The 15,951-nt window shown below is 62.9% G+C and overlaps 2 protein-coding genes across 3 annotated transcripts; one reads left to right on the top strand and one right to left on the bottom strand.

Moving 5' to 3' along the window:
• The first annotated feature begins 2,301 nt into the window (after positions 1 to 2,301).
• On the top strand, positions 2,302 to 8,645 carry MISP (mitotic spindle positioning). 2 transcript variants are annotated; one of them, XM_074927838.1, is made up of 5 exons: positions 2,302 to 2,466; positions 4,636 to 6,848; positions 7,276 to 7,487; positions 7,712 to 7,750; positions 8,008 to 8,645. In XM_074927838.1, the coding sequence occupies exons 2-5, from the start codon at positions 4,799 to 4,801 to the stop codon at positions 8,092 to 8,094; spliced, it is 2,388 nt and encodes a 795-aa protein (XP_074783939.1). In that variant the 5' UTR covers positions 2,302 to 2,466; positions 4,636 to 4,798; the 3' UTR covers positions 8,095 to 8,645. The 2 variants fall into 2 exon arrangements, with proteins under 2 accessions (XP_074783939.1, XP_074783938.1); XM_074927837.1 differs by lacking the exon at positions 2,302 to 2,466 and adding an exon at positions 2,649 to 2,762.
• Positions 8,646 to 10,324: 1,679 nt separating this feature from the next.
• Positions 10,325 to 14,091, bottom strand: LOC141970830 (uncharacterized). The gene is made up of 2 exons (XM_074927713.1): positions 12,576 to 14,091; positions 10,325 to 11,172 (listed from the first exon to the last, which is right to left on the bottom strand). The coding sequence occupies exons 1-2, from the start codon at positions 13,768 to 13,770 to the stop codon at positions 10,331 to 10,333; spliced, it is 2,037 nt and encodes a 678-aa protein (XP_074783814.1). The 5' UTR covers positions 13,771 to 14,091; the 3' UTR covers positions 10,325 to 10,330.
• Positions 14,092 to 15,951: the final 1,860 nt, after the last annotated feature.

Here is a 15,951-nt window from a genome sequence, read left to right as displayed (position 1 = left end):
GGGGGTGGAGATGGGGATGGGGATGATGATGGGGAGGATGAGGATAGGGGATGCTGGGGAAGAGCATGATGAGGATGGGAGGGATGAGGATGCTGGGGGTGAGGATGATGGGGATGAGGATGCTGGGGGTGAGGATGATGGGGATGAGGATGATGGGGATGAGGATGATGGGGGTGAGGATGATGGGGATGAGGATGCTGGGGATGAGGATGCTGGGGGTGAGGATGCTGGGGGTGAGGATGATGGGGATGAGGATGCTGGGGGTGAGGATGATGGGGATGAGGATGATGGGGATGAGGATGCTGGGGGTGAGGATGATGGGGATGAGGATGCTGGGGATGAGGATGATGGGGATGAGGATGCTGGGGATGGACATGATGGGCTGGTGGGGTTGGGTCCTGCTGCTGTTTCCCTGCCCAGAGGCTCCCCACAGCCCCTCCAGCCATTTCATGGGTGCAGGAGCCACGTGTGGGGACATCGGTGCTGTTGCTGGGGGTGACAGAGCCCCCCCTCTGCTCGGCAGTGTCCCCGTGCCGCCATGGCCTCCCGGCGCTCTGGCCTCAGCTCCGTCACCTGCCGTCACCTGCCACCCCCCGTGGGCCCTGGCAAGGCCGATGCCAGCCCAGCAGCACCCGGGGGATCCCCACTGGTCAGAGACCCCCTCCCCTGGCAGCTCCGGAGCCAGCCCGGGTCCCTCCCAGCAGAATAAACCCCCTCGGTTCCCCCCTCCTGCAGCTGGTGGGGCCCGGCCACGGTGACAGCTGGGCAGGGACAGGGAGAGGGGCAGGGGCAGGGCAGGGGCAGGAAGAGGGGCAGAGGCAGGGCAGGGGCAGGGGCAGGGGCAGGAAGAAGGGCAGAGGCAGGGCAGGGGCAGGGCAGGGGCAGGAAGAGGGGCAGAGGCAGGGCAGGGGCAGGGGCAGGGGGTTTTCACACCCCTGCGTGTCTCCGTCCCCCGACGCTGCCCCAGAGGTGTCTGTCCCCAGACTGACGGTGACACCAGGCAAGGGATGTTTGGGGACACGCTGCCGTGGCAGGTCCCCTGTGCCGCCGCGGAGCACAGGGCACAGGTAAGGGCAGCGGGTGGGGATGCTGACCCGGCCCGGCAGCGCCGCGTTGCCAGCCCCGGCGCCGGGATGATGGACACGAGGCCGTGCCAGGGCAGCCGGGAGGAAGAGGCGGGTGGGAACGGGGATGCTGGGAGGACAGGGGAGCTGGCGGGATGCTGGCTGGTGTGCCCAGGTGAGGGTCTTGCTTGTCCCCGGGGGCAGCACTGGAGTCAGGGCCCCCCAGGTCCCGTGGCCGTGGGTCTCTGCCCCTCCCCAGGCCGGTGCAGGTCCTGCATCTGCCCAGGACCGGGGTGCCCGGGCTCGTTCCTGCTGCGGTGGGGCCCCGGCTCTGCCCGGTGCCAGCCCAGGACACCCAGCACACGCCCTGCGGCGGGCGCGGTCGCTCCCCGGCCATCGCCTGTGGACTTTGTCTCAGCCCCACGGTAAAACTGGCTCCACTCTCCCGCCCGGAAACGCGGAGCTGCCTGGCAGCCGAAGCTGCTGTCCCCGCGCCAGGCAGCGCCGAGCCGGCAGCCAGAGAGCGGGGCCGGGGCCACCGAGGGGCCGGGCAGGGGTAAGTGGGACCCCCCCGGGCACCCCTCAGCCGGGCAGAGGCAGCCAGGGCGAGCTGGGCTCGACGCCGTCACCACGCTCGGGCCATCACAGGCAGCGGCGGGGCCGGGAGGGGCTCTGCGGCAGGAGCGGGCTCCAGCGGGGTGCAGAGATGTCATGGCGGGACAGAGGGGACGAGGACGGGGACCTCCTGCCCCAGACACAGCGAAGGGCTGAGCGTCCTGGCACAGCATCGCCCGCCCGGCCGCGACGCCCTGTGCTGGGAGGGAGGGGGGTGCTGTGTGCCAGCGGTGCCACCCGCTCTGCCGGGGTCCAGCAGCCGTGGCCGAGGGCACCGAGGGCATCGCGGCTTTTACAGTAACAGTGCCACGGCCCAGCCCCTTGGCCTGGCAGGTAACGGGGTGCCTGAAGTTTCCGGATCAGGCGCAGGGGCTTGTCCCTGCCTGGGGGCGCAGGGGGCTAGTGCCATCCCCGGGAGCAGGGAGCTGCCTGGCTGCCGGGGGCTGGGGGGGAGCGGGGGGCCGTGGAGGGCAGCGCCGGGCGGGCACCTGCAGGGCAGCGCCAAAGCCACCACCGTGGCGAGGGCACCGGTCCAGCCCCGCCTGCGTAAACACGGGGTTATCGGGCAGCCGGGCCAGGAGAGGCCCCGCGGCGTAAACAGGAGAGTGCCGGCGGCTCCGGCACGGCCGCTGCCAGCGCTCAGGCCCACGGGCCCCCCGGGGCAGCTCCAGGCCTCCTCGGCGCTGGAGCCGTGTCCGCGGGAAGGGGCATCGGCACGGCGCCGCGCCGCGGCACGTGGGCGCGGTGGCTCATCGGCCCTTGGGTGCGGTGGCCCGTCGGCACGGGGGTGAGTGGCCACGGGCAGCCTCCGGGCGCGGGAGCGTGGGAGCCAGCGTGGCGGGGTGACGGTGGCGCGGGGGGGTCGGGTCCTTGAACCGCGGCCAGCGCCGAGCCCAGCGCGGTTCCTGGAATCGCCCGCAGCCTCGGGCTGAGCTTATCAGGGCCCCGCAGCCGCGGCGGCCCCGCGGCCCCCACGCCCCGACGCCGCCCGCCCAGCCGCTCCCTGGCACTCACGGCTCCGCCGGCTGCCCCGCGCGGCCTCCCCGGGGGTGGGGACCCCTGCCCCGACGGCTCCCCCGGACAGTAAGTGCAGCGCGGCCGGGGCGGGGGCGAGGGCAGCGCCGGGGCGGCCGTTCCCCCCGGCCGCAGGGGTCCGGTCCCCGCGCAGGGGCCGGCCGCAGGCTCTGCCCGCTGGCTCCGTCCGCGGGGGCAGGCAGAGGGGCCGCTGCCACGCTCGCGCACGTTGGCAGCACCAGCGGCCGTTGGCACGGGGGGGGGGGGGGGGCGCTGCTGTGGATCTGCCCCCCATTGCAGGACCCCCAGGGCGGGGGGACCCCAGAAAACTCCCTACATGTCTCTTTATGAGGGGGGGGCCCAGGCCGGGCTGGCGGGTGCCGCAATGCCGCCTGCTCTGCCCAGCATCCCCCCATGGCACTGGCTGGGCACGGGGGGACGAGCCCGGGACCCCCACACCCCCACGTTCCTGCTGAGCCAGGGCAGCCGGTGGTTTCGGTGCTGCTTTGGGAGGGGCTGTGCCGCTCGGTGTGGCGCCGGCCGGGAACCCCGATAACCGCCCCGCTGGCGTCCCCCTCGCCGCTCCCCGGTGAGGCACCCACTCCCAGCTGGGACCTCCGGCCCCTCCTGACGTGACAAGAGGTGTGGGCAGATGGTAGTTTTCACTATCTGGGTCATCGGGGGCCGTAAAAGAGCAGCAGTGAGTTACGGGCAGGAACACGAGGAGGTTACGGGAATCCACCTGGGTGCAGCGTGTCGGGAACGCGGCTCCAGCAGCCCCGGCTGGTCCCTGCTGCGGGCAGCGAGGCTGAACCGCCCGGGCTGGGCAGGTGGCCGGGCATCGCCCTGGGGGCGGCCCCTGGTGCCCCAGGCACCCCTGACGAGCCCCAGGTGCTCCAGCCTCAGGAAAGGCTTAAATGGCTGCTCAGCCGCTGGCCCAGGTGGGTCTGCCCTGGGAGGAACGCTGCAGCGGGCCGAGCGCAGGCAGCTCCGTCACCGCAGCCCCAGTCCCGGCCTTGCTGCCCGCCCCGGGAGGCTGCGAGTGCCGGGGGACGGTGCCCGGCGCCAACGTCCCCCTGAGCCGCTCGGGCTCACGCGAGCCCAGCCGGGAACGGGGTGGCAGGGTTGTGGCTACGCCTCGGCAAACGGAGCGGGAGGGTGTGCTGCTGGCCCTGGGGCTCGTCTGGCTTGCCCAGGGCCGACGTGTGTTTCGCTGGCACAGGGGACAGGGACGGCAAGAGCCGCTGTCGGGGGGGACCCACCTGCGCCGCCCCCCCTCTCCCGGCACCGCCGCCCCGTCCAGCTCCGGTTGGCGCAGGAGGATCGACGCCAAGGGCAAGGCAGTTCACTCCCGCTTTGCACGATACGGGGGTTAAAGTCCCCCCTTTTTATGAGCCATGAAACCATTTTTATGATCCCCGCCGTTTCAATAGCTCGGCTGCTCGGAGCCTCCTGCCCGCAGAGCACAGGGAGGAATTCCAGGCCGAGGGGGACGCGGTGCCGCCGCTCTCTGTGCCACGAGCTGGTGCTGCGGGTGGCCGGTGGTCCCTCCCCGCCCGGTGCGCACGGTAAGGCGGGAGGGCAGCTGTGCCGGAGCAGGCAAGGGCTGGCAGGGGGGGCGCAGCCGAGCTGGACGCGGCATCGCCCGAAGCGCGTCGCTCGGCTCTGCCGGGGCTCGGCGCGGGACGGGACGGAGGCGGGAAGGGGATGAGGCTTTGGGCAGCTCCCGCTGGGAACGGCGCTTGGCGCTTCTGTCCCAGACCCCGCGCTTCTGGGTGAGGGGAGCGAACGGCTGCTGGGCCCTGCCTGGTTGGCCCCCGCGGTGGCTGTCCCCTGGTCACCGCCCGGGGGGAACGGCAGCACCAGCCTGGGAGGGGGAGCTGCACCCCCCGCCCTCTGCTCCTTCCGCCGCTCCTAACGGCCGCTCTCCCCTCGCCTGCAGGGCCAGCCAGGTCCTGCCCCTCGTCCTCACGTGAACCAGGAGCCCAGGGTGGACACTGAGCAGCATCCCCGGCCCAGGGCGAGGGCAGCAGAGGGTTGAACGGCGGCTCCGGCCAGGAGATGGACAGAGTCACCAGGGGTTGAACGGCGGCTCCGGCCAGGAGATGGACAGAGTCACCAGGCACCTGGTCTTCCAGCTCCCCCAGCCCTCGCACAAGCATGACTCTAACGATGCTCCCCAGGCCGGCGCGTGGGCAGAGCAGAGGGCCGACAGCGACGACGACGTCTTTGGCCCTGCTCAACACAGCAGCCAGCGGGTGGAAAACGGCTATGGCTGGAAAACAAGGTCAAAGTCACCCTCATACTTCCTGGATGGTGGAAGAGATGTCTGGACCCCGTCCCCAGACAGGGAGTCCAAGCTGGAGGTGGTGAGGTCGGGAAGCCTGTACGACCTCAGGGCCTACAGAGGTGAGAGGAAACCCTCAAAGCTTTACGATGAGGACGAGCAGGAACAGTGCAGGGTCCCTCCACCAAACATCTCGCCCGAGAAAGCCAAGGAGCTGGAGGAGGAGAGGAAGGAGGTCATCCGGAACCAGGTGATGAGGAAGAGCTCCACCATGGCTGAGAGGTGGAGCTCCACGGATGAGCTGAGCTCCATAAACACCAGCACGGGCAGCCTGGGCGACGGCAGGCACACGGGCAGCTTCACCAGCAGCTTCGCCATGTGCTTCGACAAGCCCTCCTCGGGGAGGGCAGGGACACCTGTTGACCCTGAAAATATCGACACGGAGCAGATCAACTTCACCGCCGCTCGGCAGCAGTTCCTGATGCTGGAGAAGACCAACCCAGGCTCCTTTTTCAGCCCAGGGCTACAGGCCCTGTCTTCAAAGCCAGAGTCAATGACAAAAGTCTCTAGGCAAGAGTGGCCGAGTCCTGAGACGACCACGAAGGCTGCGAGAGGTTACGGTAGCGCCGGTGCATCCAGCCAGAGCAGGACGGACAAGACCGTTTATCAGGTTTATAGTGTGTCCTACAACACACCTGTGAAGGAGGAGGTTTATGCTCCCAGAAGGGCTGATACTGAAAAGTCGTATCCCACCACGAAAATGTCCAGCTTGACTAAAGCATCTTCCAGAGAGGACCTGGACTCCGGCTTGGGCGAGATGTATAATGAGGCCAGCGCGGGCTACGCCAGCGATGGAAGCGCATCCAATGAGATCGTCAACGGCCTTGTGGGTCTGAGGGCCGGCAGCAACGGCCTGGAGAAGGGGACGAAGATCGGCAACGAGACGCCCATCGAGCGGGAGATCCGCATGGCCATGGAGAGGGAGGAGAACCTCTGGAAGGAGAGGGGCATCCAGCGGCTGACCTCCAGCAGCGAGCTGGTGGAGATCAAGACCAAGCCTCTCCTCTCCATGGACGCCTCTCCCAGCCCTGGCAGGAAAGGGAAGGACAAAGGCCACGCTTCCCGTTATGTCCAGAGGGAAATTGAGCAGGAAACCAAGCGCGAGGAAGATCTGAGGAAGCAGGGGAGGCTGCTGGGGACGTATGACCGGGGGACGCAGCAGGAGCTGGACGAGCGCCGGAGGGTGTTCGAGCAGGAGGAAGCCCCCCCGCAGAAGCCCACCCCCCCGAGGAAGGCAGACGAGCGGAGGGGCTGGGTCAGTGAGTCTGTGGCGGAGCAGCCCACGAGCCACGGCCCCTGCCCCGCGGGAGACACGAGGGGTGGGAGAAGCCCTCCCAGCCGCGCGGCGAGCACCACGCGCTTCCAGGCGGCCCAGTCGCGCGGCGCCGCCGGCCAGAAGAGCCAGGACCAGCCCCCGGTGTCCCGGCACGTTTCCGCCAGCGCCAGCAAATGGGGGAGCGAGGAGTCCTGGGGGGGGAGGCTTCCCAGCCCCACCCCGAGCCCCGCCGGCGCGGCTGTCCTGCCCAGACGGTACTTCTCCTTCTCCTTCTGGAAGCCCAAGGTCTCCTTCGTGGAGGACATGGGGACGCAGAGCCCGCTAAGGAGGGAGGACGGCCGCGAGGAGCAGTACAGGCTCAGGACCGGGAGGGCCCAGACCTCAGCGCTGATCGACAAGGAGATCCAGAGCGACTTGCAGAGGGAAGAGGAGCTGCAGGAGCAGCGGCGGCGGCGGCAGCTGGTAGACGGCTGCTCCCCGGTCAGCGGCGACGGCGGCGCCCAGGAGGGCTCCCGCTCGCGGCACAGCTCCGGTGAGGGGGCGAGAGGGGCCTGGGCTGGGCCGGGAGGGGTCAGTCCCGGGGCAGAGCCGCTGTGGGCACCGCTCCTGCCTCCGCGGCTCAGGCTCTGGAGCCGGGGGGAGCTGCCCAGCCTGCGGGGGCAGCAGGTGGGGGGGTCGGCAGGGGACGGTGAGGGATGGGCTCTGGGAGAGCAGCACGGCTCTTGATTCCAGAGCCGCTCAGGTTTTGATGACTTCATGTCACGTTACACAGAAAGCTGTGCTGGAAGGGCCGGGGGGTGCCCAGCTCCCGCCTTGCCCCTCCCTCGCCCCTGGCAGTGCCTGGCTGGCACCCAGACACGGTCCCGGCCATGGCCAGACCCGCCGGGCTGGGGCAGGAGCTCTGCTCTGCTGCGGGGACCTGCTGCGCCTCACCCCCCCGACGGCTCTTTCTCTTGAAGCTGCCTCAGGTGTCAGCGGCAGCTTCTCCGTGTCCGGGTCTCCCGTCTCCACTCCTGCCCCGCACCAGGGCGGGGCCCTGGGGCTGGTGTCGTCCTTCACGCCGCTGAGAGTGGCCGGTCCCCCCCCGGGCAGCACCGAGACCCTCGGCCCCGACTCGGCGCGTTCCAGCCCCTTCGAGGAGCGGAGGAGGAGGGTGAAGGAGGACGGAAAGGTGAACGCGCCCGCCCCGCGGCGGGGCTGAGCCCGGGGGGCGCTGGTGGCTCCGGGGCCGGAGGCGGCCGTGCCCAGGTGGGGGTGCAGCGGTGGCACCCCCCCGGGGCAGCACCCAGCGCTCAGGGGTGCCAGCACTGGCTGACACCCCCCCGGCCGTACCCAGCTGCCCCTGGGCATTTCCCTGCCCGGGCGCCGTTATCTGACCCTTTCCCCTCCCCGCAGTACGCAGGCATCGAACCCATTGACAAGATCAACACAGAGGTAACGTCCTTTGCGCGCTCGAGGGCCCCCCTCCCCGCTCCCCCCGGGCTCCCCTCGCTCCCCGGAGGCCGACGGGACCGACGGGGGTCTCGGCCCCGCTCGGGTGGGCGTCGCGTGGGCAGAGCGTGTCGTGGCCCCTCTCAGGGCTGTTTAGCCCGAGGGGGGGGCTGCTGGCTGGGAGGCTGGATTGTGCCAAAAAGGCTGTTTATAAAAACACCTTCTCTGTGAAAAGCCCCTGTGCCTTGTGGTGCCTGTAGGTTGTGGAAAGCACCAGGGTGACCCGTCACAAGAGCGCCATGGCCCAGCGCTGGGAGGCCGGGCAGTACGTCAGGGACGACGACTGAGGGAGCCTCGGGGCCGGGGACGGCCGGGGCCACCGGACTTCGCCGTTTACTTGCCCTGTGTGGGATCAGCGGACGCACGACCGAAACACCCTCAGCTCAGCTCCTGGTGATCCCAAGAATCAGAGACTTGCCCACTGCAGATCACGCCCGCCTTGGCCCCCACACGATCCTTCCAACGCCTCAGGTCTGCTCACCCCTTCCCCCTCCCCTGCGAGCTGAGGTAATACTTGTCTTTCTTGAGAGGGGAAAAATTGGATCACTTTCTTTTAATCACTTCTGCAAGGAGGCAGCCAGATGAAATCATACGGTAATTTCTTTCCCGCTGGAAGCTGCGTCTCCGGCTTACAAAAAAGCGACTTTGTCTCTCAGTGGTTTTAGGTTTTTAGGTACCGCAGCGCCTCGGCTGCGCGTCCCTTTGGGTCGGTGTCAGCATCAAACGGGGGATCAACGCTCCCGCCTAACTCGGGTGATCCGCTGAGCTGCGGGGACCCAACGCCCCGCACACACAACCGCCGTTTACTTTGCTAATTTATTAAAGAGCCGTTGCTTTCCCTCGTTCTCCCTGGCCTGTTGTGTCTGCCCGCTCCCGCGGGTTTGCGCCGGGAGCCGGGGGGGTCCCTGCGGGTTCCGGGGAAAGGAGCGGCCCGGCTGGCGCCCCCGCCCGCTGCCCGCACCCCGCTGTCGCTAGATGGCTCCCGGCGAGCGCCGGCGGCGCAGCCCCGGGCACCCCGCGCGAACGTGGGGACAGGCCGAGCCCGGGGGGGGGCCAGGCCGAGCTCCAGGGCACAGGGGGTGCAGCCCCCCCGCCGTGTCCATGCGGCTGAGCTCGGCTCGGGGCCCGGAGCGGCAGCACGGCGCTGGCAGCGCCGGGGGGACACGGCCGGTCCCTGTCGCGCCTCCGCTCCGGTCCCCCACCCGCCGGTGGAGCGGGGCAGAACCCTCCGGGCGAGCGGGGGAACAGAAACGGGCTTTGGGCAACCCACGGGGACGGGCGCGGCGGGCGCTGGTCGGGGCTTCGCCGGCTCCTCTGTCATCTGTGGGACTTCGGCTCCCCCCGGTCGCCCCTGTAGCCCCCGCGGCCCGGGGGCTGCCCCCGCGCCCTGACTGTGAGGCAGCAGCCCCCCGCTAAGGAGCTCCGGGGGGACTCAAGAGAGGAAAGCGAAGCCCGAGCCGGTGGCTGCCTGCGGCGGCGAGCGGAGCCCAGGCCGGGCCCGGCCCCCCGGGGCTGGAAGGCTCCAGCCCAGCGCTGGATCAGGTGAGTTTCTCTTTTTGGCTCTTTAAACCTCTCGAAGTTATTCGGTGATATTAAACGTTGCTTGAGCAGGGCCAGTTCTGGCAAAGCGTTTGGCCACAACGACTTGGTTAGGAAACCACGAACACGGGCTCCGCGGGATCCCAAAGGGCCCGACGCCTCGTGGGGGGCAGCGCCGCGCCGAGGGGCTGCGCAGGGCGAGAGAACGTCCCCTGCCAGTCGGGGCTGGCCGGCTTCATCTTTACGGCAGGGACAAACGGGGCCGAGTACAACGTGCTTTTATTGAGTTATGCCAACAGTGCAACTGGCCTGGGCTCGGGGAAGAACATCAACGGAACAGGACCTGAACAGCTGAAAAAACGTCGACCACATCCACCGAAGTGTATTTATGCAGCTCTCTGGGGAGAGCACTTCCCATGAAACCTTTCAACGCTGGGAGCCATTTTAAATAACTTTTACAAACACAGTCACAACTTCTTAAAGCTACAAATCTTTCACTAAGAAAAACGACATAAACCTAGTTGAACACGCTCCCGTGGGATTCGGACCAGCAGCTGGCAGGGGCGGCGTTTCATCGTTCTCCTTCCACCCCACAACCAGCTCCTGTTACTCCTGGGCTTGGGCTGAGACCAGACGCTGCGTGTGAGCGTCCGCTGCCCGGAGGGTCTAAACGCTGAGCCAAGCTGGTCAGGCACCGAGCCCTCTCTGGGCTTTATCAGGTCATTAATAATAGAGCAGAACATTAACTTGTTTTACAAATGTGAAACCTAAAATTCTCCTCTTTAACTCGGTGAACTATCAATTCCACAAATAGAAAGAACAACGGAAGTTTTACACTTAACCTGAACGCTAAGGTGATGCAAACCTGTGGATGACTTCTGCCCCGAGGAGAAGGACCTCTCCTCCAGCTGGGCTGTGGCCACTCACACCTCTCCCAGGCCGCCTCCCAACAAAAAGCGGCGCAGGAGAACCAAACGGGCGCCTCTATTGCTTGGACTTCTTTACAGATTCCTTGACTTGCTGGACAATAACCTTCAAGATCTTTTCTATTCTGGCTTTTGCCAGGGACTTCCTGCTGTACCAGACCTGGTCCCACATGGAGCACAGGGCCTTGGGAGCCAGGTACAGGGGGTCGCAGTCGTGCAGCATGTCGGGCGGCCGCCGCCGGGCGTACTCCTTGTAATCTGCGACCGGGCAGGTGCCCGGGTCGTCGGGCTTGGCAAAGAGACGCAGACCCGCCTCCCCCGGCTCTGCCTCCGCGCACAGACCATCCTTCCAGGCCAGGTACTCCAGCTCGCCCTCCGGCTTCCTCAGCACCAGCTGTCCCCAGTACAGAGCATTGCCCTGACTGTGCGTGCTTGCCCCAAAGCCCCTAATGATGGTCGTGAACATGAGGTACAAAAAGCCCTGGGGGTGCATCCTACTTACAAGTCCCTTCTTACGAAGACCTTCCACATCTTCATCTGTCAGGTTCTCCACAACACTCCACTTGCACTCCTTCTGCTGCTGAGACAGGTGCTGATGCTTTACTTTGAAGGCTTCCTGGGCCGCTCTGAATTCCGACCCCTTAACCACGCTGTACCCGTAGTTGTGATCCGTCAGGTATCTCTCTATGTTTTTCTGAAGGAAGTGCAAAGAACTGGCAGAAAAATCTGCGCCGTTCTGTCTCTTTGCACAACTGTAGAACAAGGCCAGGTAACTATCGAGGTCTTGGGGTGGCAGCTCGTGGATGTCACGTATTTCAGAAGGGTAATGTAAAACCAGCCAGTCTTTGAAAACTTTTATATCGCCAGTGTTATGGTTTCTCTTTTTCTTCTTCAACACATCTGAAAGATAAGACACAGCTTTGTGGACAGCAAGAACTTACAAGGAGATCAGTGAACTATAAGGAGACGCAGAACAACCTTCACCTTCCTTCTGAAAGGAATTTGGAGATTATAGGACTTTCACAAACCCCCTCCCTGAAGGCTCTGGCTTAGCTCTGTGTCCCCAGGCAGCACCGCCCGGCAGGGACAGGACTCTGCCCCTTCTTGCTCTGGTCACTTGGCTGGCGGGCCTGCAGACCACCATGGAGGTAAATTTAAGACATTCTTTCTTTCTGAATTATGTTTAAATGGGAGGGAACGTGCCCTGCCATTTAAACATAATTCAGTGAGACTGGATGTTGTTGTGGGGTGGAAAGCGCTGGTGCAGGCCCTGGGGGCCCGTCAGGCAGATGCAGGGCAGCAGAGTGGCGCCGTCGGCGGTGGCTTGGCCAGGGCTGCCCCCGGGGCTGGCCCTGAGCCCGCTCGTGGGGCCGCCGTGTAGCCGGGGGCAGCAGCTCTGAGCCGGTGGCGCTGGCCGGGAAGCCCAAACCACCCCAGATGGACTCGATACACTTTCCTCGGTCTGCAACTACCCTGTCCTTGGTGGTGCCTGCGGGGGCCAAACTCTGCTCTGCTGGAATAGATGGGCGTTGGCCCCTCCGTGGATCTTGTGATCCGCCCCGGGACTAAGCAGCAGCCATTTCGTGTGCCCAGAGTGGTGTACGAGGCATTATGCAAAATGTATTTCAAAGCATTCATCTTGACAAAAATCTCTTCAGAGCAAGAGAGCTCTCGGTGTGAGATAAAAGCATTAACCGAAAGTTAGGGGCAGATAGTAAAGAAGAACAAAAAGATGAGTAAAATTGTAATTTTTTTTAAAAAAGGACTGCCAGGATTCCAGTTGGGTTCTCTCTCAAGTTGCTATGGCAATACATCATCTACCTAGTTCAATGTAGCATGAGAAATTAATTCTTGGATTGCTGAAAAGCTCCATCTGCTCGCCTGGGACTTTTCCAGGGCTGAGGAGGAGTAGATTGAAAAGGGTTCTAGAGCCAACATGTAGAGATTCCCCTGCTCGCACCAGGTTGTTTTGTACACGCTCAGTTGTTATCTTAAAATGCTGGGGCTGGACTGAGGTGGATTCTGCTGATCCCTGTGCCACAAAGGGGTAGTCAGGGCGGGTCCGAGCCGAGCCCAGGGCCGGGCGTGGCGGTGAGAGCCGTCCCCTGCTGACGTGCCAACTGCTCACGCCAGGTCAGTCCCTTTCACAGACACGAGAGTGCCCCAAACCATTTCCTTGGATACCACAGTACAGGTTTTGGCAGCTAGATGAACCCACCCTCCTTTGCTATTTTGGGAAATGATTAATAGAACGCACCCCCACACCCACAGGCCCCTCCAGGAGTAGAACTCCAGACTCTTACTTTTGTGTGAGGATGCGGGTGGACGCTCTGGGCTCAGGGGGGCCGCAGGGGGAGGTGCCTGCCCGGATCCTGACGCTTCACCCTTCTCAACGGAGTCTTCAGTGACGCTCCCGCCGAAGCCTGTTTCTGGCGCGCGGCGCTCGGGGGGGCTCTGCTGGAGCTGGTGCTGGAGGCTTATGGTGGCTTCTAGCTCAAAGAATGTCATGGAGGAGGGTGACTCGGGTTGGGCCTTTACTTCAGTGTTGGAGACAGGAGAAGGTTTGAAATGTTCTTTGGGTATGGGTGACCCAGAGGAACTTCTGGTGTCAGAAGCTTCAGGCATGGCCCCTGCGGGGTTGAGAGGCCCCAGCCCCAGGAAGCTGCTGTGCAGGAGCTCCTGCGGGCTGGCGGGGGGTTGCAGAGCGCAGGCGAGAGGCAGGGGCAGCTTTCCTGGGGGTGCAAAGGCGGTTTGGGCAGCTGCTGGCTTGGGAAATGCCGTCTGCTGACAGTGATACATTTGCAAGTCCGCCTGAGCGGTTTCACTTTTATTTTGTGCCTCTGACAGAATACTCTGGCTGATTCTGGCTCCTTGGTCGTCTTCATCTGATACACCCTGTCCTTCATCAGAGAGGATTTGTAGGTCTCTGTCACTTTCTAGCTTCACCTTGTGTCTGTCAGTTGTGACTTCATCACCAGATAATGACAAATGCTGCTCTGCTGCAAAGCCTGACTTCAGGGATTTGCTATTTTTTCGGTTTAGTCCGAGTGGTGGTTCATTATCTGTTATGCAGATTGTGTCGCCTCTCTGCTGAGCGACCCCTGGAGAACTGCTGCGTGACCCTCTGCTAACAGTGTCTGCTTTAGCCCTCCCAAGAGATGGGGTCATCCTGAACCTCTTTTCATCTAAATTAGCTTCGCCTGACGAAGCCTCGGCAGATACCAACCTCTTTCTCTTTCCTACAGCCTCACTCTCTTCTCTGCTTCTGACGTATATTTCTTCACACTGCCAGCAATACGCGTGTCCGAGCACACACATCCACAGGACAGAATTGTCCTTGCTAGGGTGACCCACGTTCTGCACCGTCTCCAAGGCAGGGATTTGGTCGCATATGGTGCCATGACTGTGTGCCCAGGTCACCAGCCTGGAGAGATCCCTGTACAGTGGACGGGCGTCGCCGCACCTTCCGTCACGGACGCTCTCGTTCTGCAAAAACATGTTGGAGATAAGTGAAAGAGGATGTGTGTGGAACACAGTCCTGGCGACTGTTTCTAGCCCCAGCTCAATAGAGCATTAATTGTTTTTTGAAAAGAACCATTAGAGGAATCACTGATCTACAATTGGTTCATTCTTTAAAATAAATGAATACATTTGTCCACTTTGAAGACCCGGAGGGTAGTTTGTGGGCATGGTCCAGGAATGGTGCATTTATTATAGATATCTACGTGTACCTACGGGCTCTGAGTCCTGATCAGGTAGCTCAGCTTATGAATTTATCACACTCAGGTGAGCCCCAGCAGCTGTTCATGTGTTCTGAATCCACAGCGTAACCGAGATTAACGCCCTCATGCAGGGGAGGGAAGGGGAAGGGGAGGGAAGGGGAAGAGGAGGGAAGGGGAAGGGGTCACTTCCTGAAGTGCAGCACTCTGTTTGCAAATCGGAGTCCCGTGATCTGAGCAAGCCTGGACCCACGGCCAGTTCTGAACTCGCTTACACAAAACAACAGGGGAAAGTGTCAGGAATCAGCTTCCCGGTGTCCCCCCTCCCCACAGCCAGCAGGGCTCCTACTGCTTTCATCTGTCGAAACGGCAGCACTGCTCGCCTCGAAGGGAAATGGGGAGTATGGAGCTGCTTGTGGGATGCTTTTCAGAAACTAAAAAATGGACCTTGCATCCATGTATCTACAACTGTTTTTTTTTTTTAAATCTACAATTTTTAATGCTATAATTGATTCTGTTAGAAACAATTGTCTCTGGTACTGTTTATGCTATAAAAGAACACTCACCATGCTGCCGTTTTCTATCTCACTGAGCCTTCTCTCAGGTGGGGATCAGTAAGTGACTGAATAGTCTTTCTTTCTCTCTCAGAACCTAAAATAATCACCATACATGTGTGTGTGTCTACATGTACGTGTGTGTATATATATATATATATATATATATAAAACCCAGCTAGCAGACACAACCATATTTTTCAGTGCTCAGCCCAAAATAATTGCTCCCGCAGAACATGTGCCCTCATTCAGGTGAGCTCCCATTGAGCTCGAATTAACTACACATAGACAGCTCGGCTTGTGTAAATATTTGCAGGATTAGCCTCTAAGCGTACCAGTCAAAGTTGAAACAAAATATAAATACTGAAGGTAGAATTTTAAAAACCAGACTCTGAGAGATGTGCCTTTTGGCACCGGCACGTTGAACACAGGCTGCGGGTAGCAATCTTTGCTTCTCCAAATAGAGTGAACTGCAGAAACAGAAGTACCAGAAACAGTAAGTTAGTTCAGCTTCTCACATCATCTGACTCTTCTAACAGTAAATAGAAGAGGAAGCTTCCTAACTAAAGAATTATTTGCATATGTAACTCATTTGTTAGAGAATAAATCTGAAATTCTCCTATCTGTTTTGGAAAGTTCAATGCAGTAGTCTAGGAAATCGTCATCATTTCTGTGTAATTGTTGGGGGAACAATCGGTCACATAACTTCGGGTCAGCACAGGCTGAAGGGCGCCCAGAGCCGCGCGTTGCTCCGCGCTTACAGCCACGCTGGCAGCCTCCGCTCCGGGCATCCTTGTCTCTTATTAATTAAAAGCTTTGCATGTAGCGGTGGTAAAAGATGCCAGACTGAAAACTGGACACAGGGATCCTGTCTAAGCTGGTTCTTTGAGCAGCCCTGGCCGAAAAGCGAGGCAGCCAAGGCCCGGTGAGCTCTGAGGGCGAGCCCGGCACGCGGTGCCCGAGCTCCCGCCTGGGGCCTCCCGCTCCCGCGCTCCCGGCCAGCAGCCGGAGATGGCGACGCCCTCACGGCCGGCGGCTCCGGGGCTGCTCCGTAACCCGGGAGCGCGGTTTGTGCCCGGAGCGCCCCACGACCTGCGGCAGAGGCTGTCGGCACCCGGCGCTGCGGGAGCCCGGGGCCCGCAGGGCCCCAAACCCACCGGCCGTGCGTCCCCGCTCCGCGCGAGGCGAGGAGGGACCTGCGTGAGGATGAGGAGCCTGGAGGAAGGCAGCGAGAGCGCCTGGCCAGGCTGCCCAGTGCAGGCGAGGCGGGGTGGCTGCTGCAGGGCCTGGCCAGCCTCCGTGACGTGAGGTGGGGACGTGGCAGCCGTGGGACGGGAGGTCCTTACCCTCTCCCTCTCCCCCCTGGCACCAGGATGGGGCCACCTGGGGTTCCCCGAGGCCGCCTG

Source organism: Athene noctua, chromosome 27 (assembly GCF_965140245.1).
Source record: "Athene noctua chromosome 27, bAthNoc1.hap1.1, whole genome shotgun sequence".
Classification (NCBI taxonomy): domain Eukaryota; kingdom Metazoa; phylum Chordata; class Aves; order Strigiformes; family Strigidae; genus Athene; species Athene noctua.
Note: the sequence above shows the minus strand (reverse complement) of the source record. Positions and strands in the feature narration are given on the sequence as shown.